Raw genomic sequence first — 26,907 nt, forward strand, 5'->3', positions numbered from 1 at the left:
AAGCAGATCATACAACATACTCTTCAAAATTGTATTTGTAAGAGAACACAACATACGAGTATATCATACGCGTGTTCTCGGGTAATGCTTGATTTGCTGAATATTTATCAACAAAAATGTTGGTTTATTCGTGACTTTTCTCGTTTTCAGAATATTTTTCAACAACTTGATCTTGATTCAGCTTCATCTTTCATTAAAACTGTAAACGAAACTGACGCCTGCTCAAACGGAACCTGCAATGCTAAATTGGCAAAGGAAAAAACTTCATTCGGTTTGAATTTTAGCGAAACTATAGGACAGTACGTTTATTCCGTAATCGAAGTACGAATCGTGCATTCGTCTTTCAATGAACAACCATTGAAATGGCGATCTTCAAAACAATATCCCGTTAAAGGTAAACTAATTTCTACAAAATTGTTCTGGAACTAAGTAAACATACATGTTATCACTATAGTCCGAGTGCTGTGTAGCCGCGGCGTATTTGACAAAGAGTTACATGCAGTTTAAACATTAACTTTTCTTTACAGTTATACTGAAGTGTCTTTGTGTGAACTTCGCCCACCGTTAAGGGCCTGTTTTGAAATTGGTTGTCCGACACATTTCGTATTATACTAATCAATATAAAAGTCTCTTTCAATAGTCACAAACATAGCTCTTTGGACAATGTTCCATGATGTTACTTTACTAATTCTAAATTCTGAGGCCGTAACTCAAGTTCTATTAATCACGATATTTGATGCATGTGCTATTTTGTTCGTTTTAGACGCTCATTTATTCTCTGCTTGGCCTTGGCCATGTGCTTTTTATCAGGGTGTTTGTAAATGTGTGTCCTATTGATCTAGTCCCAGTAGTGTATATTATATTAATTGACATGGTATACTCTTTATTGTTTTTGATGTGTGGTGTGAATTCAAACAAATATTAAACAGACACATATAGATGATTAATTAACAAATTACTGCTCATTGGGAAGTTTATATCATAATACCTTTATTTTACAACATTTTTTAATGTACTGATCGGTATTGCCATGTGTCGTATTTGCATCTATTTATCTATTATTATTATTAGTAGTAGTAGTAGTAGTAGTAGTAGTATTGTCATACACACATTTTGTTCGGCAAATGCATGCCCATTGCCGTATGTTCTCACAGTCCAAAACCAACTTCAAAGGCAATCTTTTTAAACAAGGCGAGTAAGAAAGGCAGAACACACAAATAAACAGCATATGCCTGGTCTGTGTTCGGGCGTAACAACATTACATAACATGAAGAGAAGCACCATCGTCATCAAACATCATGCCAGTTTTCGTCTTGTATATCATCGCCTATCATCTCGTTGCTTAAATCGTGCACATTTTGCTTGCTTAATCGTACACAATCAAAGAATATTGGTCTTGATCGTGCACATGTTTTACAATCTCGTGAATTTCCATATATATGCCGAAGAAAGGTCGAATGAGTAGCGTACTACTGTAAAATAAATCGTCCAAACTCATTAAAGTCACCTTTCATAGTCTCTTAAAAACATAGGCATGTCATTGAGCACAGTTTGACCAAACCTTTCTCTTAAATTTCGTGACCGTTCTTAGAAGTTTAGGGCAAATAACAACATAAAACATAAGGAATACGTCGCAAAATTATCGTCAAGAAAAAAGGGATCTTGAACAGTTCCAAAAGTTCGTTAGACATCCCCGACATTCTCACAGATGACAGACGTTTGACTGAGTATCCGAGTATGCTACTTCCTGTCCATATCCCCTCGACATATTGCAGGTTTTCGTTTCGCTTGTACTCGTAGAAAGTCGTTACAGTTTAATAGAAGTAAAATGTTTAACTTATCAACTTCACCTTACGCACTTATATTTAATCGACCATGCACTCTTTTCATAGAAATTGAAACAGTGCCGGCGAACAATTCGAAAGGCGATGACACGTATGGTGTGTTTGCCCTCCTGTTTATTGTCGTCCTGTTGTTCATAGGCGTAAGTATTACACATATAAGTTGTTAAAAAATGTGTATATCGTATGTGCAGAGTTATGTTAAAATGCCATATACATAGTTATGTGTGTAAATCTAATGAATACACAACATTAAATTGAAAAAATATAATATGTAATTTATACGTCGGGTTGACCTATTTTCGAAAATTTATTCGTTTGAAGCGGGCATCTATCTGAATTAAAGTAAGGTAAAATATAAGTAGCAAAGAGGTCAAAGTCTATTAAGGCTTATCTTTGTTTCGTTTGTGTTACTAACCATCATGTAATAAGAAGATACATTAAAAAAATTGTAACCAATTAGTGATATTTGAATACGATTAAACGGAATGACATTTACGAAATTAGAAGGTTCTATGTTGATTCAATGTCGTTTCATTCACAAATTTTTATAAAAACTATCATTGCCCTTAACGACACATCCAATTTCAAACATTTGCTTAATTGATTATAATTGTTTAACTATAGAGTAGTATTAAGGGTATTGAAAACAAAACAGTTAATTGTGTTTAACACCAATCAATTACTCGTTGGTTACAGAACGGTCTTTTGGCATTGTCATAATATCACAAGGCAAAATATAACTATAGACACGGTATGATTAAAAGAAAGAAAACATAATGGAACAGAAACATATAATTGTCTGATGAGGAATTGCTCCTGGTATAACGTATAAATAGAAAGGTGTCAAGACAACAATAATAGTTTCCTAACAAAATTAGACTACAGGATATAAGATACAATTATATTTTTTTAAAGTAAGGTATATGATTACAAGAAACATACGCTCAATGAACTATTTGACTAACTACATGAATAACAACAATACATAACACATACTCGTAATCATTTTAAACAGGAAAATTATAAGTAGCATTATGTACGTTGGACAAACAGCATGGCGTGATGGTGGTAAAAACTTAATAATTAATTTAGCTTGGTAGAAAAAAAATCTTTGGAAAGTTTTCCTAAAACGAGGTATTTAATTTTTTATGTAATTGAAAAACTTCTCGATTTTGCTGATATTTTCAGAAATAGTAGCGTACAAAGGCATGTTTGCTTCTATGGTTTAGTCAATACCTACCTGCAGGTAACCATCCAAACCTCTGCCGTTCTGACAATATCAACACATACCACTGTGTAAGAGAGTTAATTGAAATTGCCAAATCGTAACACCTAAACAAATACTTGTCATAAAACAGCACAAGTAGTTGTATGTACTTGACAGGTGGTAATGATTTGATTCAGAATCGATCATTAATAGATTAAACCCTTGTTATTTAATTGGATATATAAATGTATTCCAAATGCCCGCTGAATTTGTTTCTGTTATTTGAATGCTACATCTTGTCCAGTAGTTTAGGCCGTCCCACTGAAAACATAACTCCTTTTCCAAGGGACAAAGGATAAAAGGTATTCAGTGAAACACCGTATAATTTTCATTTTTTTCTTATGTTTTAAGTTATAAATGATTATTTGCACATTGAGCATTTCCTTTACCAGAAGGACTTGTCCAGGTGCGGGCCAGCCTTCTTAACTCCAGGTAGTTTTCAGAGAACCTTATTTCCTTTGGGAGGATGTTTTATACCTGACTGGCCTCAATGCGGAAATAGTTCTTCAAATATACACAGTTTTCCTATCTGACATTAAAATTACATGTCCTAAAAGCTAAGGTTTTGAACATATTCTGGTGAGATACCGTATATATATTGTAAGATGTATCTTACCCTGCTCAGATGGGATGTTGGCAATTGCAATCTATGAAGAAGATTTTCGTAAATTGAGGTGTAATCATTAAAAAAATAATTCTAAGGTCTGTATTGAGTCTTTTCTAATTTGTCTTTGTTATTATTATTACGGCATCGTGCATCTCCGTATATCTTGAGTGTAAGGTCTCCGGGAATTTATGCTATCCCGTACACTTTGAGAATATGGGATTATGCCACTCCCGTACACGATGAATATACAAACATGTACTGTTTTCGTAAAGATAACAATCCCGTACACTATGGATATACGGAAATACACTGTTTCCCATACACCCATGTTATACAATAGCTTTGAATTTCGGAATCAAACAAGGTTTTATTGGTGTTTCATTTGATAGCATATATGATATGAACATTATTTATACCATTGACCGTATACATTTTTTCGTGCTACGCAGAGAAACAGGAACGTTTAGTAAGACTCACGTTTTGTAGAAAATATAATGCTTTTGGGTTTTTTATAACCTTTGATGAAATAAGAGCGACAACTTTATGATAACAAATAATAAGATTCGACAATGCTAGGTGTGTTGATTTACGGCTGGTGCTAGAATTAGTTTGATGAATATACGACACCGTACATCTCCGAAAATCTTGAGGGGACGGACTTGTACGGTCTCCGTACATGTTGAGTGTACGGGAATTTATGCTATTCCGTACACTTTGAGAGTACGGGATTATATGGGCATGTACAATTCCCGTATTTTATGGATGTGCGGAAATATACAAGTTCCCGTACACGCTGAGTGTACGGAAAAGTAACAATCCCGTACACTATTGATATACGGAAATGAACTCTTTCCCGTACACCCATGTTATAAAATAGTTTTGAATTTCGTAATCAAGTAAGGTTATTTGGTGACAGCATACATGATATGAACAACATTTATACCACTTGTATACATTTTTCCGTGTTACGTAGAGAAACAGGAATGTGTCAGTAAGAGTCACTTTTTGTAGAAAATGTAATGCGTTTGGGGTTTTAACAGCCTTTGATGAAATTAAAGCGAGATCATTATGATAAAAAAATAAGATTTGACAATGCTGAGTGGTGTTTCACTTAACAGCATATATGATATGATTAATTTTATTACATAAATCATTGACTTATTCGTTTGTCCGTGTATTGCAGAGGAACAGGAGTCGAGTTTTATATAAATATTAACGCTTTTATATGCTTAACAGCCTTTGAAGAAATTAAAATGACATTTATATGATACAAAATAATTGAAATCGATAATGCTGGGTGGATTTATTCACAGCTAGGGCTTAGGAATGTTTAGTTTTGTTTGTTTGTTTTTTTAACAGAAAGACATATTGTTTTTCATCCATACAAATAATAATAACATAAAAGGTTGGTAAATAAATACAAATAATACAGAAATAAAACATTTTAAGACATACAAGTTTAATTAAAGGATAATATTTGTAAGCGAATTTCTTATTTCATTAGCTTTGCTTATATATGTACACACTCGATTTAACACCGATCTTTTATTTGATGAAAACAACTCAATCAATTTCCACATACTCGGGTTTCTAGTGTAATACTTGCTTATAAAACGTTTCCTAATATCTTTTTAACAATCACATTTTAAAACAAATGAAACTCATCTTCAATGTATCTTAAAGCATTAACACATAGTAAACATTGTCTATCTTCTCTGTTGACACGTTGCGGTCCATATCGTCCGGTTTCCACACGTAATTTGTGACCAGATACACGCATCCTCGTTAAACAGCTACGCAATGATTTGTTTGTAACAATGTTTAGATATTGTTCATATTCAAGGTTATGTTTTAAATGTTTATACACTATCAACACACCATTATTTTGACTCTCTCGCCATTCTTGCATGGAATTGTCTATAACTTTCTGCTTAAACATAGGTATAAACTGCTTAATTATAACACTGTTTGGATTATTCCATACAAAAGTGAAACCAAATTTGTCGAGAATATTCTTAATATTGCTACACCAATTATGCTTTCCATTAACAAATATATCGATATATGATAGATCGTACAAAGATTTAATAATACAACTGTTTGTATTGACGACCTTAAGCCAGGATTTAATTAGCCGTACATATCGATTTATATGCAATGGGTATCTTCCCAGTTCTCCGTAAACGCTACAGTTACTTGTGGAAAGTTTAACGTTTAGCAGTCATTTACAAAATCTCAAATGCAGCCTCTCTACTTCTTGAGAATTCACATAACCCCACACTTCACATGAATAATTCAATATTGAGCTAACAAATGCATCAAAAAGTTGACAACATGTTTTGGGTGTAAAGTTAAATGACTTTAAATTTTACATTAGCGCGTTCATAGCGTTAAGGCCTTTTCCCGTTAGCATATTTTGATTTAAAGCGAACGATCCACTCCAGCTGAACACCATTCCTAGATAATTGAATTTCATTTACAGTATCTAAGTTTACATTGTCATATGTTCATTTTTCACCTTGTCTCAAGCGACCTCTCTTTTTATAAACGATGACCTGTGTTTTGTCGGTATTGACTTGTAATCCTCATTTATCGCAATAGTTTTTAAGCGCATTCAGGCTTTCCTGTAGATCTTCAGGCGATTCAGCTATCAAAACCATATCATGTCATCAGCATACATATGCAGAAGTAAAGTCAATTCCTTGGTTAAAATTCAACTTGTAGGAAGTGTTTCAATATAAAGTTCCATATCTTCTACGAATAAGGAGTACAAAATCGGAGAACACACACCCCCCTGCTTCAAACCGACTGCTATTTCAATAAAATCGGACATCTTTGCACAATGTTTGACTTTGCACCGCACTTTGTCATACATAGACCGTACTGTACGTATCATTTTCCCAATAACACCGAGTCTATATAGCTTATACCATAACGCAGGGTGGTTAATAGAGTCAAAAACTCGTTTCATGTCGACCATGGCTACATACATGCGTTTGCCGTTGTTTAGCATATGCCCAATCAAGAAATTTTAACTGAAGATAGCGTCCGCTGTGGAGTAACCCTTTCTAAAACCGAATTGCCTATCAAGTAGTTTTTCATGTTTATCGCCCCATGTCATAAGTCGAGTGTTAATAATGCTAGTAAAGAGTTTTGCCATTGAGCTCATAAGGGTAATTCCTCTAAAGTTTGTTACTTAGTCGTCGCCTTTCTTGTACACGGATACTATGATGGATTCAATCCAACTGTCTGGAAAATATCCACTATTTAATATAAGGTTAAATAAATCAGTTAAATGGCCAAGCACTATATCTCCGGCTTCAATAAAATATTCATTGATTAGTCCGTCTTGAGATCCCGCTTTCGCTCGTTTTAATGATTTTATCGCTTTCGTCACTTCCGCTGGAGTAATGTCATTGTCAAGCTACTAATTTATAGGGTCGTTAGGATCTGATGGCCGTTTCCCAAACAGCCTCAGGATTGGAGAATCCATTTAAGTCGTCCGACAGCGTTTGGAAATATTCTTGAAAATCTTTTACTTGTATATTCTTCCCGCGCTTTGCCTTACGCTTTGAAAAATACTTCCAGAAGTCCTTCGGTCTTTTCTTCTTTAGCCCTTCAATGTCTTTCATTTTAGTTATCGTGTGCGACCTCTTTTTATTCATAGTCAATAGTTTATATGCACGTTTGGCTTCAAATAAAAAAAAATCATCACTGTTTAAGGCATTAAACCGTTTAACGGCTTTCATGTAGACCCTTTTCTTTTCATAGCATTCTTTATCAAACCAGGTCGCACGTTTAATAGGTTCACACGAAGCATGATTAGGTTTTCCAGTTTTATGTCGTATTTCGTGAATAATGGCATTTCGACATCGTTTATGATTTCAACAAACCGTTCGACACAAGTATTTACATTGGTTTTATCCATTGTGTTAATGTTAAATGATATTTCATTTAGTTTCGGTAGTTGAGAAATTAAACCACGTCTAAATTCCGTTTTAAGTTCATCATTCCATCTGATATATGTATGCTCATCTTCATCATTGATACGCTGACCTACTATTCGATCACTATGGAGTACAACATGTAACGGTGCGTGATCAGAGTAACCGTTGAAGTCCATCACTTTAAAAACCGTAATACAATTAAAATCCTCTTCCTTTGATAATTAATAGTCTATTGTACTACTGCCAATTCCACTCAGGTGTGTAAATTTACCGCTATGATCAAGACAATCGTTACATATCCTTAAGCAAGTAGCCTTACATAGATCAATTACCTTTTATCCCTGGCCGTAAAATATCGATTCCAAATATTTCAAACAGATTACAGTTTATTGTGTTGAATGCCAGTGAATTCTCACCCCACATATAAACAGCACGTTATATGTCTCCTTCAAAATTAAAGAAACTACTGTCACATTTTAACCATATGATGGTATCGTGGTGACTACGAGTTACAGAAATTCCATAAGCAAGATTTAGTTTCCCGTGTTTCTCGTGTGTGTTCGGGAATATTTAGTTTCCCCGTATATGATGAATATACCCATGGGGCATATTCGGTAGGAGGAGAGAGGTTCACTCCTTAATGTTAAGACTTATATATGTATATATATATATATATATATATATATATATATATATATATATATATATATATATATATATATATATATATATATATATATATATACAAGTGGGTCTTAAAACTAAGAAACACGACTATACTTCAAAAATTTAAAAATTATTAATTCCATCGACATACTGCGTAAAATAGTATTATCATATTATATATGCATTGAAATAACAATAAATAAATGAATAAGTCAAAAATATATAAATAATAAATAAATGAATAATGAATGAATGAATGAACGAACGAACGAACGAACGAACGAACGAACGAACGAACGAACGAATAAATAAATAAATAAATAAATAAATGAATGAATGAATGAAAATAAAATAAAAAATAAACACAATATAAATAGATTAAGTTTCTAAATACATGTTATTTAAATTGCATTTATTTCTTATTTGAAACTTATTGTAAAGATGCACTTTAAAAATGCACTCTTAAAGATTCACAATTTTGACAAGTATTGTCTCGTTGAATTTGGCATCGATGCCTTTTTTCAGTCATATAAGATAACTCACAATATAACAGATATCAACTGTTTGGAAAACTGTCGAAATATTTAGTTTTCTTAAAGCGTTAGTATTATATTAACACTTTTAGCCATAAAACATCAATTTTCAAACGTAAATATGAAAAACTGTTATCTGATCATTTGTCAGCTGTCTTATATCACTGAATTCCAGACATAGACGAAAAAATGATTCATTCCAAGACAAAAAAAGTTGTCAAAACGGTCAATCTGTGATAGTGCAGCTTTAATACTCGGTAATTATGAGGTATTGATATATAAAAGAAATGCAGAGGAAGTCAAAATTAATGTACTTTTGTTAATGTCAGTATTTTGGCTTACCTTATTTGTCTAATATTTCTCTCAATTATAAAGAACATATTTGTAATAAGTATATAGAAAAAAACGTATTACACTACTGAATGTTTGTTTATATGAGTTTGTCAATGTCTGACCGTGCCCATTGGCTGCATTATGGCTTGACCCCGCCGTGACGCCATCACGACTTAAATTGTGTTTAAATGCCGTAAGTGACATGAGAAATGACAGCAATTCGCAATCAAATCCAGACATTGGAAGACTTGAAGAAACAGAGTGAAATGCAAGAGATCCGGGTGCGATACCCTAGCTCTTTGCGAAGAGACGTCTTGGTTCTTTAACGTGCTAGGTGTAGAGCACCGATACACGGGATACAACTTTCCTGGGTTGAACCAGTAATGAGTACGCCACTTTTCAAAGCACTACCCTTTAAATGCCGAGCGCCATGCAAGGGAGCTACTTGTACCAACATTTAACGTCTTTCGGTTTGACGCGGCCCGGGATCAAACTCACGACCTCCCGCTCCGTAGGCGGACGCCTTAACCACTAGGCCACGGAGACGGTTACACTACTTCAAAAAATTCAAGTTTCTTTTTCAAACAACACAGTTCATATAACATGACAGCATGAGCATGTGAAAAAGAAATACATAATAACAATGAGGCTGTTGTAAAAAGAAAACATAAATATGCGAAGGTAGAAAGCAAATAAAACGGGAGAGACATATGTTATACAATGCTTTATATGAATATGTCGAGAGTTATAGAGTATCGGATACATGTGTTGTTGTACAAATATATTAACATTTTAGAACAGTTTTACTATTTCCTTCACAAATTGACACAACTTTTTATATTTCGACATTTGGGTGTTACACATATACATTAGAGATTTAAATTTGATGACATTCGGATTAACATAGTATTTTGTTATCAATAAATCGCTTTCTGCTATTGTTTAAAGCTATACATTCAAGTAAATAGTGATATTCGTCTCCAATGCTACTGTTTGCTTGACACAAAGGACACTTCCTTGATGACATATCAAGTCCAGTCAAGCTTCTTGTCTCAATAGGAAGACGATGGGTTCTGGTTCTAAATTTAATCATAAACTTTCACAATTTGTAAGGTGTAGTTTTTAGATAGTTCTCAATTCCGAACTCGTTCTTAAACAATTTATAATTGTTGCATTTACTGGAAGTGTTAATAATGCTAAACCATTCATTTAAAAACAAATCTGTGAGTTTCTGTTTAACATTGCAAGTCAACCAGTTATGATTTGGAAATGTATGTGATTTCCATATATTATTAAGGCCACATTTTATAAATATTTTTTTGACATAAGAAATCCATAGAAAAGTATTTTTACGTATGGTTACATCACAAATATAATTACTGTACATTATCGTATACATAGTTGTTGCTAATTTTGGGTACAATGGTGATACAAGTTTTGTCCAATATGAAATCATTCTAGTCTCTATGTCAATTGATAACGGTTTGGCGCCCGTTTTACCGTATACTATGCAAGATGCGGTGATTGACTTAACACATAAAATAAATTTCACTTGAACTTATTTCCATATACCCAGCATTCACAACCATATAGGAGTATAATTTGATAATTTTAGTGAAAAGATCTATTTGCATATCAATCGGCAGGACTAAATGCTTACATTTGCTTAGAAGGCAGTACATTGCTTTAAGTGCCTGCTTTGATATTTCAACCTTAGCTTTATAAAAAGAGCCACGGTTGCTAAATACTTATCCTAAATATTTAAAACTGTCAACCACGTCCAATGGATTGCCCTTATACAGAAATTGATAATTACGTCTTCTGCCTTTCTGAATTACTAGAATTTTGGTTTTAGAAGTGTTGACAGTGAGTTTCCATTGGTCACAGTATTGTTCATAAAGGTCAATAACATTTTGAAGATCATCAGCTGATTCAGATATGATGACAGTGTCATCTGTATCCAAAGTACAAATAATTTCAGATAGGCGACCAAATTATTATCTAATGGGTGAGTATTACTACCGACACCGTGCAAAACTGTACTATTTCGAAAATATTCATGCAGGTCATTTAAATAATAAGAAAACAATAATGGCGATAAATTCTCGCCTTGGCGTACACCAATGGAGCACGGAAAGTAGGTTCAATGACTTCCATTAACAGACACACACGAATTTGCATGATAATACATCGATTTGACAACATCCAAAACAGGCCGTTGATATTGTATGACATTAGCTTGGACCACAGTAAAGATCTATTTATAGTGTCGAATGCACCTTTGAGGTCTATAAAAGCACAGAATATTTTTTTTAATGTTTTTGCAACAATTCAATTATACAATTTAACACAAACATGTTATCAACAGTAGAATAACCCTTTCTAAAGCCAGCCTGGTATTAGTTAATTAGATCGTATTGGTCACCGAATATTTGTAGTCTCGAATTTAGGACGGAAGTAACAAGTTTATCTATACAGCTTAATAAAGTAATTGGTCTATAATTCAACGGATCATGTATTGATCCTTTATTTTTGTATATAGCGTTCATAACACCAATAGTCCAATTTCGTGGTACAATTCCAGACTTAAAAACAATATTAAACAGTTTTACATAAATATCTTTCATAAGTGGAAATGAATGAATAAAATGCTCATTTAAAATATTATCAAGTCCACTAGCTTTATTGTTTTTCAAAGATTTTACAGCATTTCTAATTTCTTCTTCAGAAATATCACAATTCAATATCTCATTGTTTGCATCAGAATGTATATTTTGTACATTATTTTGGATACCTGTAACAATTTTGGTATCGTCCGCATTGACATGTTTAAAATGTGTTTCTAAATCGCTTAAGCTAGCAGCAATATTTGCTTTATTTTTACCGTTTTAATTTTTTTTCTAGGATTTGAGGTTTTCAACGATTTTAACTTTGTAACATTATAATTTTGAAACGTTTTGTAAGAGCTTCTTAGTGACTTTTTGTAACATTTTCTTGCTTGTTTTAACACATTCTTGTTCGAATCACATTTTCGTAACTTGTATATATATTTTGCCTTATGCAAATTCTTTCGTGCATGAGTACAGTTCTTATTAAACCACTTTGACTCCCTTTTACTATTATCACAATATACACGTTTTGTTTTCCTAACAGCAAAACTTTTACTTACTACAACTCGTATGATATACATCACAAATACTTTCTACAATTCTATCAACAGCTTCAACTGGGTACATATTAGTTTCATCTAAGGCACATACATTATTGCAAATGTCCTTACTTTTGTCTACATCAATGTTTGAAACAAAACTATTTTATTTCCCTTCATCCTAGTAGTTCACTTGGGGATATTTACATTCAAATGCGTATTAATGACTTTTCCAAAATCAAACACAACTTCGATAGGGCATTGTACATCAGAAAGAAGTGAACAAAAATCTAAAACTTTTAAGCTGATAACATTATGAAATAAAGACGGCGTCCACTGTGCTGCTACCTTTACATGTAACATTACCAGAGTTATCCCTCTTCACTCTGCCGTTAAGTATATATAATCTATTTTGATTAAAAAAGTCTATCAGCTTATATCCATGATTGTTAGTCATATTGTCACGATTATTTATTTGCAAGTTTTATCCAGCTTCAAAAAACATTTTGTTCATCACTTATTAATTCGTCATAAATGTCTAAAAAATTATTTTCACGGAAAATATTATAGTCTGGCCTAACATAGTATTGTTATTATTTTGTCCTCGAGTTCCAGTCATTAAACAAACAAACATTTGAAAATCTATGAGATAACGAGTCAATTTCATTCTGAATTTCAATAAATGCATCGTCGTTACAATAAATAGAGCCCTCTGGCGGCAAGTACACTACGCAATATAAAACATTACCACATGTTATTAATTTGTTATGTAGTTTAAACTATAATATATATCTACTGGGTGTATCAATTACAGATACAAGAGTTTCTAAATGTTTTTTAACAGCTAAGCATAAACCGCCTTCTAGACGCTATTGTTTTCCTATGTTTGAAATGTAAATTGAAATTCTTAAAGTCTAAGCTATCACTTTTTGTTTCCTGAAAGCCAATGATATCATGATTTCCAATAAAACTACAAAACTCCGGATCAATATGTTTTGATTTTAAGCCGCAAACATTCAGTGAAATAAATTTGAGACCATGACGCTGTAAACACACATTTTTACTATGGCATATACTATTTAGTGTCATTTCGGTTACTATTCACGGTCAAGTGCTCTCCCTGTACGTCCTATTGTGTTAGTCCACGAGGACCGTTGGCAGACTGATCAGGACCGGATTGGGTTAAATCCATAATCGTTTCTTGAGGCCCGTCCTCATTGTGAGAAATGATGGGAGTTTCGATATCGTCACGGATACGTTTTAACTCTGTATTGTCAATGTGGGATTGTTGGGATCGTTCGTATACAGGTCTTCTGCGCGCGGGGGGGGGGGGGTTATCGGTTTGTTGCTCGTCACCAAGAGTCGCAAATCTGTCTCTTTCGAAAGTCTAGCACATGTGTTTGCTGCGGCGGCCGCCGGTCAGTATCACGCGCCCATTTGTTCTGGCGTGGTGGCGTTCGTGGTTCATATGCTGGGCGAGATGATGTCCGAGGCCTAGTGTATTTTAACTGGTCTGTACCAAGGTTATAGATTGTGTTCCCTACGTATCACGGACTAACTTACATTAAGCTTTGACAAAAGGGTCATTTCTGAATTGTCTTAGAATCGGGATCAGTTTGCGGCGCCGTTCGTCCATTTCCAGGGGATTTTTTTTTTATTTAACATCATTCCGGCCTTGCGAAGTGCAGATTGCCGGAGGTCATGGCTGATAGCAAGGGGCCACGCCTTATTTGGACGCTGATTGGTCAGTCTAGTATTGACCGGCTAGTTTGACTGACAGCCCGCGTCATGTCAATTAGTGACATGATCATTTGCTTGGTGTGTTCCCACTTTCCCAACCGCTAATTTCTCCTCTAGATATTGAGGTTGGAGCTTTATTGTGTGTTGTAACAATAGAGTTGATAGGTGATAATTGGCGAAAATTGCTATACTGTGCTGAAAAAGTTACGTTCCTGGTTTTGAGAAAGTTATTCTTAAATTTGATAACGTGACACAAATAAAGAGCTTATTTTCAGTTGCAATTCTTAAAAGTTCATATATTAAAAATGAAAGAATGAACTGTACTATAAAGAAAACTGTAGAATAACAAAGCACTGAAAGTAAATGATGAATACTTATAAAAACTTAAGTGTTCAGCACTTCTAATAAGAACATAAAATAAGAAAGAATTGATATTGAATTATGAATATATAATAACACAACACACTATAGATATAATTATATTCTCCTACAACACATTTTATTAGTATAAATACTAGTACATATTCTAATATTTATAAGTGATGTATTGATTAATATGAAATTAAAACATATAATAACTCATAATACTACACTTATATGCTGCCTATTCATACACATTTACTTCAGTTTTACTAAATGGGAAGCAGCATCAACATTTGTCTTAATATCCAAATCGCCCGTTTGCAGATGGTGCTGCTTCAGCCTGATGACCCTTTGCTCCAGCTCACGGTAGACCCGCTTCCATGACCGCTTCTTTCAATCATTGTGTTGACCCCCACACCTGCTTTCTCAGACCACTCAGGATGTCTGCGGCAACGGTGCCAATGTCATCTCTTGAGTGATACTGTTCACCTGCGATTTGGGTAGAAAGATCATTTATCGTGTTGAGTTTCGAATCGCATATTTTGTTGACACAGTTCCAGTAGCGATTCTCCCGTTTTCTGGTTTTCTGGCTGTACATGTAGCTATTTGTGAGTCGTTTATTTACATGCGCGATGGATTCAGAATGCTGAGAAAACTTTTTCTCTTTTTATAATATGTTAAACAATGACTTACAGTTAGTAAGTTCGTTTTTACGAGTTTCCAACTGTTGATTACAAGGAATGTGTTAATTGCATTAATAAGGACTCATCAGTATTGTTTTCGGAATCATTTGTAATCAGTTCTGAGTTTCAAACTCGTCTGGTGATTTCCAGGAAAGTCTTACTTGCATTAATTAGGACTCATCAGTATTGTTTTCAGAATAGTTTGTAATCACAATGCTGAATTATTATTTTTGACAATTTGTTTTTAATCGATACAAAATTCAATAATGTTTTTTTATAGATATGCATTGCAAACAAATGACAAACATATAGTTATATTCCACAATAGATATGCATTTCAAACAGAGTAAAACAATATATTCGTAATAAAAACAGTGAAATAATAAACTACAAGTATACTGCAAGTACAAGTTTTCGTGTGTAATTATTTGTTAAACAGTATAGAAAATACAGGTAAATTTGAGGTGCGAAGAGATAATTGGTGATATTTTGTAAGTGTGAAAATTAGAAATCAGAATGCGGGAACTTTTATGACCGAATTGTCAAGTTCAAAGTTTATTTTGCAAAGGTCGGCACACAAATGCCTATGGCCATTGAACACATAGTCATGGTGATAATATAAACAAATAGAAACACACAAAGATTAAGTAGTACAGTAGAGATCATAATACAAAAAAGACTCAAAAACATAAAGCAAAAAACAAACAAACAAAAAACGTAGTAATAAGCCAGTTGATTTATACTTATTTTTTCAGTAAATTTTAGAATTAGTTAAGGTTCCAGGGTAGATTTTCTTAATTCCATTGTAAATTTGATAAATCTTACAGTATTAAGTAGTTTATTAGCAGATTTATCTCGTTATACAGATTTTAATATATTAATCGAAGGCCAGGAGGTGTTGCCTAAGTAAGTTTGTCTCAATATTTCGTATAGTGTACAGCATAACATAAAATGATACTCGTCTTCTATCATATTTGAAGAACAACATTTACATTTTCTGTCAGCTCTGGCAGTACCAAAATATCTACCAGTTTCAATTTCAAGAGTATGTGCTGATAATCTAAAACACGTCATATATTTTCTTAGTCTATCATTTTTAATTTGTAAAACATACTTTTTAAAAGAAAAGTTTTCTTTAAGTTTACAATACAATGAAAGTTTTGGCATACTATTTATAGAAGCATTCCATTATTGAATAAACTGGTCACGAATTCTACATTTAAGTAAAGGAAGTTAATTTATATTTACATCGAAGTTTTGTCTTACATCCATAAAACCAAGATGATCAATAATAGAATTTATTCTCTTTGCCCAAGAAGAATTATTTATACTTGCATTCAAATCACTATATACAAATGTACCATATGTATTGTTGAATTTACATTTTTCATTACTTTTAACCAAAATTTAACAGATCGTTCCTTGCATGAAATGGATAAAGGAAATCTGCCAAGCTCACCATATACAGAAGTAACTTAAGAAATCTTATGTGTAGCTTGTCAAATATGATTTTATACAAATTGCAATAATGAAAAATAATTTTTAACTATATAAATATCCAGCTTCTTTATCTTCCTAATTATTGTATTTAAACCATTTTGACATCTGTGTTGAAGAATGCTGATAAAATCCGCTCTGGGATCATATCTAAAATAAGAGGCATATGGGTTTGTTTTCTTTTAAAAAGAGAGTGATTGATAATTAAAATCAAGAACAATATTCATTAACTACAAGTTTTCTAGTTGCATGTAATTGAAAGTTCTGAAATGAAACTTATTTTTCATGTACGTGGTTAAAAAACAGTTTGTTTTTTTTTCAAAATTTAAGAAGCAGCAAACCAGATTTTGCTTTCAATTCCTAAATTTATTTTAAACAGTTCTAATTGCTAGCTTACTTTTTGTATAATTTGTTTCCCATTTTGAACCTTTTTCATTGAAAGCAGTTAACCCCAACCTACCCATTGGTATGAGGGAATTAAAATAAAGATGCCCTATCTTTAAAGTAACACTCTCTAAGATTGACAAGTTTTCTTAATAAATATTTGTCTCAGAATCAGTTGACTTTGGCATCAATGCCTTCATTTCAGTCATTAAGTAATCACAATAATGATCTCAACTACATGTACTGTATTTGGAAATCTGCCGAAAATTTTATTTTTCTTATAGCATTAGCATTATAATAACGCTTTAAGCCATACAACATCATTTTTTAATGTTTTTTTTGGTATGCATATTTATGCGACTATAATAATTTCAATTTACGAACTTATAGGTAGGAACTATTTTTAAAGGGATACGCGATATGGCACGATACCACTACCACTACCACAACCACTACCACTAGTACCATTTCCACTACTACTACTACTACTACTACTACTACTACTACTACTACTACTACTACTACTACTACCATTGCTGCCACTATCGCTAATACTACTACTACTACTACTCTACTACTACTACTACTACTACTACTACTACTACTACTACTACTACTACTACTACTACTACTACTACTACTACTACTACTACTACTACTACTAATACTACCACTACCACTACCACTACCACTACTACTACTACTACTACTACTACTACTACTACTACTACTACTACTACTACTACTACTACTACCACTACTACTACTAGCCACTACCACAATCACTACCACAACAACTACTACCACTTCCACTACCACCACCACCACCATCACCACCACCACCACTACCACTACCACTACCACACTACCACTACTACTACTACTACTACTACTACTACTACTACTACTACTACTACTACTACTACTACTACTACTACTACTACTACTACTACTACTACTACTACTACTACTACTACTACTACTACTACTACTACTACTACTAACCACTACCACTTCCACTACCACTACCACAACCACTACTACAACTACTACCACTGCTGCCACTACTACTACTTTCATCCAATATCTAGCTGATGTTCATTTAACCAATCAACAACATATAATCAATAGCCAATCGTAACAGCGAGACGCAGAAAGCGCGAGAATCATCTGTGTCATTGCTTGAGTAGCAAGAAAGAAGACCCAACAATTATGAGGTAATACTACAAGCTAACTTATTATAATATATACAAAATAATCGTTTTTTTTGTATCTCATGGGACTTAGTTAGTTATTACGTCTGTGAACCGTGCATTTGTATTTATAATTCGAACGCGAACCATTGAACGACCTGATAAACTTTAATTCTGATGAAACGTGAGTTTGATATTAGGTACAACATTGTGAGCTTCAGATAATTTGTAATTATAATAAATGCACATAAGTATGAATATGGCAATCCAAAACATTTCTTAATTGCTTAAACAACTGCCGAAGATTTTTATTGCTTTGAGAGTGCATCATTAAAAAATCTACACTAGATTTTTTAATTTTTTTTTCTATCACGGGTTTTCTTTAACTTTATGGGGAAGGAGCCTTGTGATGAATCTTTCATATTACTGTATTATATCAAATCTGCATTTCAAATATCTCTACGCCAATAGCGTGTTGTGTTTGTATAATTTCTTTTTTTCAGTGACCTGATGTCCGTGCGCAATTAGACCTAACGCCTGAAGCCTAGAAATCGCAGAATGAAACTCATATTAGTTGTGTAATGTTTTCTTGATGTTTGTTATAACAGTCTGTATAAATTGTTGGTTGACTATACAGTGGTATTTTAATAATACAACATTTTGTTTGAGCAAATGCCACAATAAAATGATTATGTTAAGCCGGCTCTAGAATGAAATTTAACATTGATTACTAAAACAGGATATTTTTGAATCTTATGAATTTATATAAATATTTGTTATTCATATGTCTATAAAGAATGTTTTTTTAACAAAACCGCATGTATTTGTTTTTTCTTATCATCCGTGTCTAACACAGTCAAACCTTACCTAGGTCCATCCCGTATATGGTCCGTACATTTATCCGTACACGTTGCGGGGATGTGAAGGTTCGAACATCAATGCATTACACGATGCGTGTATGGGTTCCGTACTTCCATCCCGTTCAAGTTGAGTGTATGGGGTATTTTCCATTATCCCGTACACGTTGCGAGTATGGGGTATATTCCACGCAACGTGTACGGGGTCCGTGCTTCAATCCTGCAATGTGTACGGGATCCGTATTTCAATCCCGTACACGCAACGTGTGCGGAGTCCGTATTCCATACCGTACACGTTGCGTGTACGGAATCCGTATATCCATCCCATACACGTTGCGTGTACGTGTCCGTATATTCATCCCGTACACTTAGCATGTACGGGGTACGTTTATCAATTCCGTACCCTTTAGTGTACGGGGTCCGTATATTCATCCCGTACACACAGCGTGTACGGGGTCCGTATATCCATCTCGTACACGTTGCATGTACGGGGTCCGTATAGTCATCCCGTACACGTTGTATATACGGGCTCCGTATATCCATCCCTTACATGCGAGTGTACGGGTTCCGTACATCCATGTATATTTTTTTTGCCAAAAAACGCTCACGATAAAATATGTATTTCTTCAAAAAAAATACAATTTTTTTTTTAAAAATGGCACATTTGGTATAAATTGATAACTCCGTATATCCACGGGTACGGGGATGGATATACGGAAGGCTGTACTCGTGGTGTTCCGTTTACGTATTCGTGTACGGGGTCCGTACACGTTGGGTGTAAGGGTCCGAACACGTCTGTATATTCAAAATATACGGGACCGTTCTTTCCCGTATATTCAACCATTTTCCGCAGTGAAATGTTCATATTTCTAAAGTATTTGCAAAAACTGTTCGTGCTATGTTTAAAAGTATAGTTACTATTCTAATAGCATGGATATTATTTCCTTTTTGCACTAAATCGTTCCTGGATATTTAGAGAAAGTCTGTGAGACACTTGAAAGAATAAATGGTCAATAATAGAGAAACTGTCAAAATCTGAAGAAGTTTATGAAATTACACCAAGCTGAATTTGTAAGGTCCTTAGATTATGAGCTTGAAAATATAAAGGGGAATGTGTTGATTTTCATACACAATATTGACATGTACGCATTATCAACTACATACGTTCAGGAGGGTTTACAACCTTTTCAAATGTATAAATACAGTGTAAATAGATTTAACACGAAATAATCAGGGGAAACATAAAGTTGAATTTTACATGATATAGATTGTCATAAAACAGGATTTCAAAATTCATATCATGTCGGACATGATCATAACCTGATATAATAATTATAAAGTTCACATGTAACGGTGAGGATATTCTGATTTGAAACTTCATTCTTTAAACGTATTTGCCCGCTTATCGACAGCAAAGCGCAAGCTTCTCAATAACACACTTAATAAACACATTAATGACTCAATGGAAAATTTGCGGTTGTAATTTACTCTAATTGAATTTTGGTTGTCAGAGCTCATTTAAATACTTAAATATGAACCTGTGCGCCGATCACAGTGGCGGAGGCTTAAGGTTGAATATTTATGCGAAAAGCTACAGAAACACTTGAATACTTATTACCTTTAGCTTGACTAACAAGCGCAATTTTTTATTTAAGGTTTTAGATAGTTAGTTAGCGGTTCAAGCACACGTCCTATCTAGCAATAAAGCATTCGCGGAAAGTCATTTCCCGACTTTTGCATTTCTTATAAAACATATTCGGCAGCCGGGCTGTGCTCTGCTCATGTATTTAATCATTAAGTAAAGCAACATAAAATTAAGCCCTTCCCAGGCGTCATTGTAACGCCAATGTAGTTTTAATCTATAATTAAAGCGTTACAAGTAGGGATGCAAACGAATATTCGAATATTCGATCAAACGTTTGGTATTCGAATGTCAAAATCGGTGTTCGAATACATGAAGAAAGTTTACAGAAGAGAATAAAAAAAAACTATTTGCCTAAAACACTGTCTTGTTTTTACAGAACAGAACAGAACAGAATTTATTGCACGTAAACTATACAGTTTTTTTTGTGTTTCTTATACATATTAAATATATTATACTTACAATTACACAATGTAGTGTGAAATATCAAATAAATATTATAATCAACTTTTTTAAGGATGAACTGGAATTGTAAATCACAAATCTATCAAACTAAAAAGTATACAGAACAGAACATATTTTATAACACGTAAATTTTACAGTTTATGTGTTATGTTTTCATATAAACATATCAACATTACAACTAAACTAAGCTGATAGCGACTAGTATTATTGACATACAAAGGATGAACTGAAAAAAGTGCTATTGCAATGATCAAAGTTAGTACAAGTTTTTTATTTGACATTTGTATATGTATACATGTTGGAACAATCATTTTCAATATATGTGAGTTTACAATCAATGTGAGTTTACAATCTGCTATCAAGGATACTCGTATAGAATACACATACTACCGAAACAGATAAGGTACGTCTCTTTTAATAGTTGATACATGTGCCAGGCAAATCGAACATTGTCATTCTGGGAAAAAATAGCAGTTTTACTCGAACATGAGTATTCAAATAAAATTAAGAAAGTAAGTGAAACCTTGAGTTGGCTTTGCATTTCTCGAATTATGTTGAACGGTGTACAATATACATGTATATTAAGTTAGGTTATTCAATCATGTTTTTTAATGGTAAATACGCATCATTTTCTTCGTTTTATTGCTCGCTTCAAACGAGCTTGTATTTGTTTATGCTTGCTTGAAGAATTTGTTGACTATGATACCAATTTTGGGTGGTCTTATCTTTATAATTTATTATAAAACATTTATATTTTAATGTATACGTAATATGTATTTATTGCATTGTGACCTTGTTTGTCACAAGCTGAGTGTCTTATTCGGCCTTTAACCATGTCTGGAGATTGGGTAAATTTGACCCCGTAGGTGCTTCGATTTAGCCGGATTTTACAGTATGTGTTTGACAAAAAGAAATAGAGAAAGAAATTATTCTCGATTTAGAATAATTAAAACATTTGTTTTATCGAACTCTTTGGAAAGTTCTCTGCAAATTTTTACACAAGATCGATTGAAATGTTTTAATCATAATCCGTATGTCCGATTAATCTATTTTTCGTTTTAAGTAAGGCTGTGTGGTCTTTCTGTGTGACGTTTGTGTATTAGAAAGGAATGCTGAACTAAAAATGCATTTACTTAAAATATATCACTCTCTACTTCAGCCGATACATGGAAGCTATTAACTTTAAACTACTGAATGATTTTTTTATATTGACCAAAAGGTGGTCACGTACAATTTTAAAGTTTTCTGATAATCTACAATAATTTGTTTGGAAGGCAAACATTTCATATAAGTAACCAGTTATGTCAACGTAACACCGCTTTATGAAAAATAGTTGAATAAATAATATATTGCTACTAATAGCCTCTTTACTATGTTAAATGTATATTTTAACACAAACGATGGGCATTTCAATCAAATTGCAAAAGATTCTCAACACTTTAAATCGGTTAGACATTCATAAACATTTAATAAAGAATGTTAACCGGGTATTCTCTCTTTAGATATAAGGCAGTAGCCGATACTTCACTCAAAACGACTGTACATTTACATAAATTTAAATGTCGAGGCCATTTCTTTCCATTCATCATTTGTGTGAACAATTAAAATCGTTGTGAATTTATTTAAGTTGAGTGCTTTGTTAATGTTAAAGATTCGGATAACATTCTTTAAGGTACGCCTTTTGATATAATTCTTAAAAAAAAACGACGTTGTAATAAACCTTACGAAAAGGTAGCGTATTTAACTTGAAATTATTAACTAGTAATCCACCAGAACGTAACAAATACTTGAGTGACTTTGCCAGTAGTAATATTTGGAACAACGATTTTGTTTCGAACAAAACTAATCAATTCTAAATTTTGTTGACGCAATTAACTTCGCTTAAAATGAATTCCAAATATGTTCGCTTTTTTCCAATTTCTCATATCCATATATATTTTCATTTTTTTTAAAAATGTGCTCGTATATCTAGTAAAATATATAAGGATATTTTAACATATGTAGTATACATATTTAAACAAATGTTGTTTTTCGATATTTTTATATTATAATATACATTCAATAAATTGGCAACTGCAACATAGCTGCTAGTTATATAAAATAAATGAAAGTGAGACCTTTAACTTACATCAACGTAGTAAAACATTTTCCTTTTTTACTCTTTCCCTCCCGGTATGTCTATCTGATAGAATTGAGCTATTATTATAATAACGCTTCCGGGAATAAGGCTTCAAGGCCAACGATGTAGCGCCACTTTGCTAATAGCATATTGTAAACTATATGGGTAGGTCATACTTGTTAAATCTTGTAAACTTGAGTGACAAACTATATTTAATTTTGCAAATTGTACAATAATCGATATAGATTTACTTGTTTGCGATGATTTCACTAATCATGTTCCTGTTTTTTTTCCAGATCCATGTTTATATTTGGAGAATGATTCGGGATTTGACCTTGTTTAGCTTCATAACAAACACATGGTTCGTTCATTTTGTTTATGTCCAAGGCAGTAGCACCAACATTTATTGGTCAAGCTATTTCGATGCATAAATGGTCTGTCTGGGTTGTTTGTACGTTTTGTATCTCTCGTTAAGTGACTTTTACGCCGTGCCTCTTAGCAGGCCTTTTGCCTAGTTCATACTACTGGGCTTGTCCTAGTAGTTTTCATTGTGTTATCTCACATCCTTGTGAACATGTTCACATTTTTGTACTTTTCATAAAATTGTAAAGAAGTAATCCAATGTACAAAATAGAGCAATGGATTTAACACACTTTTTCTTGTCTGTTTCAGGAATATTGCTTGGAATATGTGGTTTGAATGTAAAGCCACAGGTAGGAATTTTTAATTTTTAAACGATAATTCCGTATACTCAGACATTAATATATTTGTAAAATAAGACGGCAGTATGCTTCAATGAGAACTCTTTATAAGACACATTACTATACCATGCTGTTATTCCCATATACATAATGTTACTTACAATTTGTAAATGTATACAAGTATTTTCTTTATAAATTAATTTATACTCTTGGAAAAACTTTCCATTTTATATTTGAATAAATGGCAATTGTTTAGTAAAATGCGGGAATAAAAGATCATTTTTATAACAATTTTTTTACGACATTCCTAACTGTTCCATTATATTTTTTTGAAGTTAGTTATATACTCGGTAATGGAACTATTTCTTTTCTATAGTGAACGGAAGTTAAAAACCAAAAATATTCTACATAGTAATTTATTAATATTGTTACAATTATTGAAATAATTGATTTGTTTTTATTATGGATTCATTGAATCATACTCAACTTCGCACTTTTTTTTGTACGATAAAATTTGTGTTCATTTTGCATGAACCGGTCGACATTTCTTGACATCTGTAGGCGGAGTTTTGCAAGAAAGACCTGGACCATGCATATTAAAACACGAATTAAAAAATATCGATAATATTAAGATAATTACGAAAATTATAACCACTATAATTCGTGCGTTTATGCAGTATGAACGCTCACTCGCGACTTTGCAAATGTTCCAAGAAGTGCTGGAGCGCTTCATGAATTTGCAAAATCTAGGCCGATTGTTCATACTACATGAACGCATGAAAAGTAAGAATCAATCCTTAAATAAAATCCTCTTAAACTGTCAAACTGAACGTTAACTATTGGTGTTGACCTCTTGTGTTGTAAGACAAAGGAAAGATTATAAAAAAGGAGATACGCTGAAACGCAATATTTAGAATACAAGAATAACAATCAAATCAAGGGCATGCTAAAATATAAAAATAAATATCAAATACATAAAACAATAATGGTATAGCATAATAATCAGTTCTGTTCATTGCCTAAACTCAAAACCGATGTTGTCAAAAAAGCAATAATTTAAACAATTTTCAATTTCAATGGCATTAGTGTATATTAAAATAGTAGGCATTTGTTGTGTAGAGTTTCAATTCCATCTAAGGCGATTTTAAACTGACCTGCCTCTGTTATTAAACATATAAAACGCATCTTCGATTAAACATTACTGACAAACACACACACATACCAGCTTCTGTTTGTTATGCCAATCGTAAGACTTATATCCCTTTTCAGATGGCAGCCACTTCTACGTACTCGTTAAGGGTAAAATAGTCGTAAGTATTAGACGGTTACAGACAGATATTAGTTAAATCATTTTTAAAAGATGTTGAATGTAAAGCCTTTATAATGCTCACATGTGTTCCCGTTTAAAGATATCTGTCATGATATTTTGGTCATCATGTAACTTCATTCAAAAGAGTTAGAGAGTATTTAAAAAAGTATTTTTGAACCGTTCCATTACACTCATTTTCTATCCTAAGCTTTGATTATTCACCGCAAGATGCTTACGACAAACCTTGTCGAATCGACGCAAAACCATTTGGTTAAGTTTTGTAAATACGGGCGTTGCAAGTGTATGGTGAAATTGACAAAGCTGTTTTTAAACAATATTATCGTACATCAATGGTGTTACATTGAAATATATACTGATCATTTCTAACCGATATGTAAATATATGATACAACAATTAACATAATATAATGGTATTGACGACTGTACCGTTTTTCCTTGCGTTCATGAACAGTAAATGATCTTCTGGGCTACTGGGCTTGTCCTTTGAATTTTATTTTAAGCCTTCGTGAGTACATATTTCAGTACACCCTAGTCATTGATTGTTGTCCAATTGTGGACACATAAGGTACAATAAGGCCAAAATAAATCCTCAACGCCAAAGACTTCAGGAGTCTGATTCGCCTGGAAACGAAAAGACATTCAGGAAAGAAGGCATTCATAAACTATATGTAACATGAGGTTGTATACCGACTTAATCAAGTGATAATGCCTTTTTATGTCATGCTTTTCATGCCATCGCTTAGATTAATGGGAATAAATCAATACTTTTATTCGACCTTTTTTCTCATGGAAATGATATAAACTTAAATATATTCTATATATACAATTTCGTATTGCAAAATCTATCAAACGGCGGTTAAAATTGAAAGAAGGCATGTTTGGTAGATTTGCCATCAGCTCCTAAAATAATTATACACAATTCGTTGCTTGTTAACTTGCGCATATTTGCGCGTGCAAAATGCAATTTTTACAATCGGCGTCAACACATACCATATGTTTTGCAAAAACACCGACTTAATTCTCTACAAAGGGAAACAACACATATAAAGACTTCTTGACTTGTGCCCCCAGCAATCATTTCAAGTACATGCCTTTTGCCGAAACTGGGTTACATGTATACGCAACAACATCCAAAACCGCCAATATTTCACAAAAATATATTTAAAGAACGAACCTTCATAATAGTGGCTTTGGATCTTACGAGTTCTTGTTTTTAGAATGATTTTACTAGGTAAAAAGTCCAATGAACATCTAGAAAACGGTCATTTTTTCATTACGTGTTACATTTGTTAACAAATATACGCTCATTGTGGACCTATACACTAATGAAAACAAATAAGTTTATTAAATGCTTGCTCGTTACGAAAGTTCCTACAAATTAAAATAATGTAAATTATAATCCATATTTTATTTTATTTCTTCTTTATTTTCTGAAGAAGATTTTATTTTGAAGCTCAATATTAAGAACGCAATTTAAGTCCAATGACTCTAGTCGATATTGTAAAAAAATCTTCGATATGTTAACAAATTGAAATCTCTTGAGCATCAATGAATTTGCAAAATCGAGACCGATCATTCATACTGCATGA

At 33.0% G+C, this 26,907-nt stretch overlaps 1 protein-coding gene across 3 annotated transcripts in view; it reads left to right on the forward strand.

The window, feature by feature from the left end:
- Window positions 1-26,907, forward strand: part of LOC128233510 (uncharacterized) — a 70,417-nt gene that overhangs the window by 21,571 nt on the left and 21,939 nt on the right. For all 3 annotated transcript variants that reach the window (XM_052947213.1, XM_052947214.1, XM_052947212.1), the window contains exons 6-10: window positions 151-394; window positions 1,893-1,984; window positions 23,585-23,649; window positions 23,961-24,001; window positions 25,259-25,299. In XM_052947213.1, coding sequence (XP_052803173.1) covers window positions 151-394; window positions 1,893-1,984; window positions 23,585-23,649; window positions 23,961-24,001; window positions 25,259-25,299 — 483 coding nt within the window. The remainder of the gene's footprint in view (window positions 1-150; window positions 395-1,892; window positions 1,985-23,584; window positions 23,650-23,960; window positions 24,002-25,258; window positions 25,300-26,907) is intronic.

The sequence above is a fragment of the Mya arenaria genome, chromosome 5 (assembly GCF_026914265.1).
Source record: "Mya arenaria isolate MELC-2E11 chromosome 5, ASM2691426v1".
Lineage (NCBI taxonomy): Eukaryota > Metazoa > Mollusca > Bivalvia > Myida > Myidae > Mya > Mya arenaria.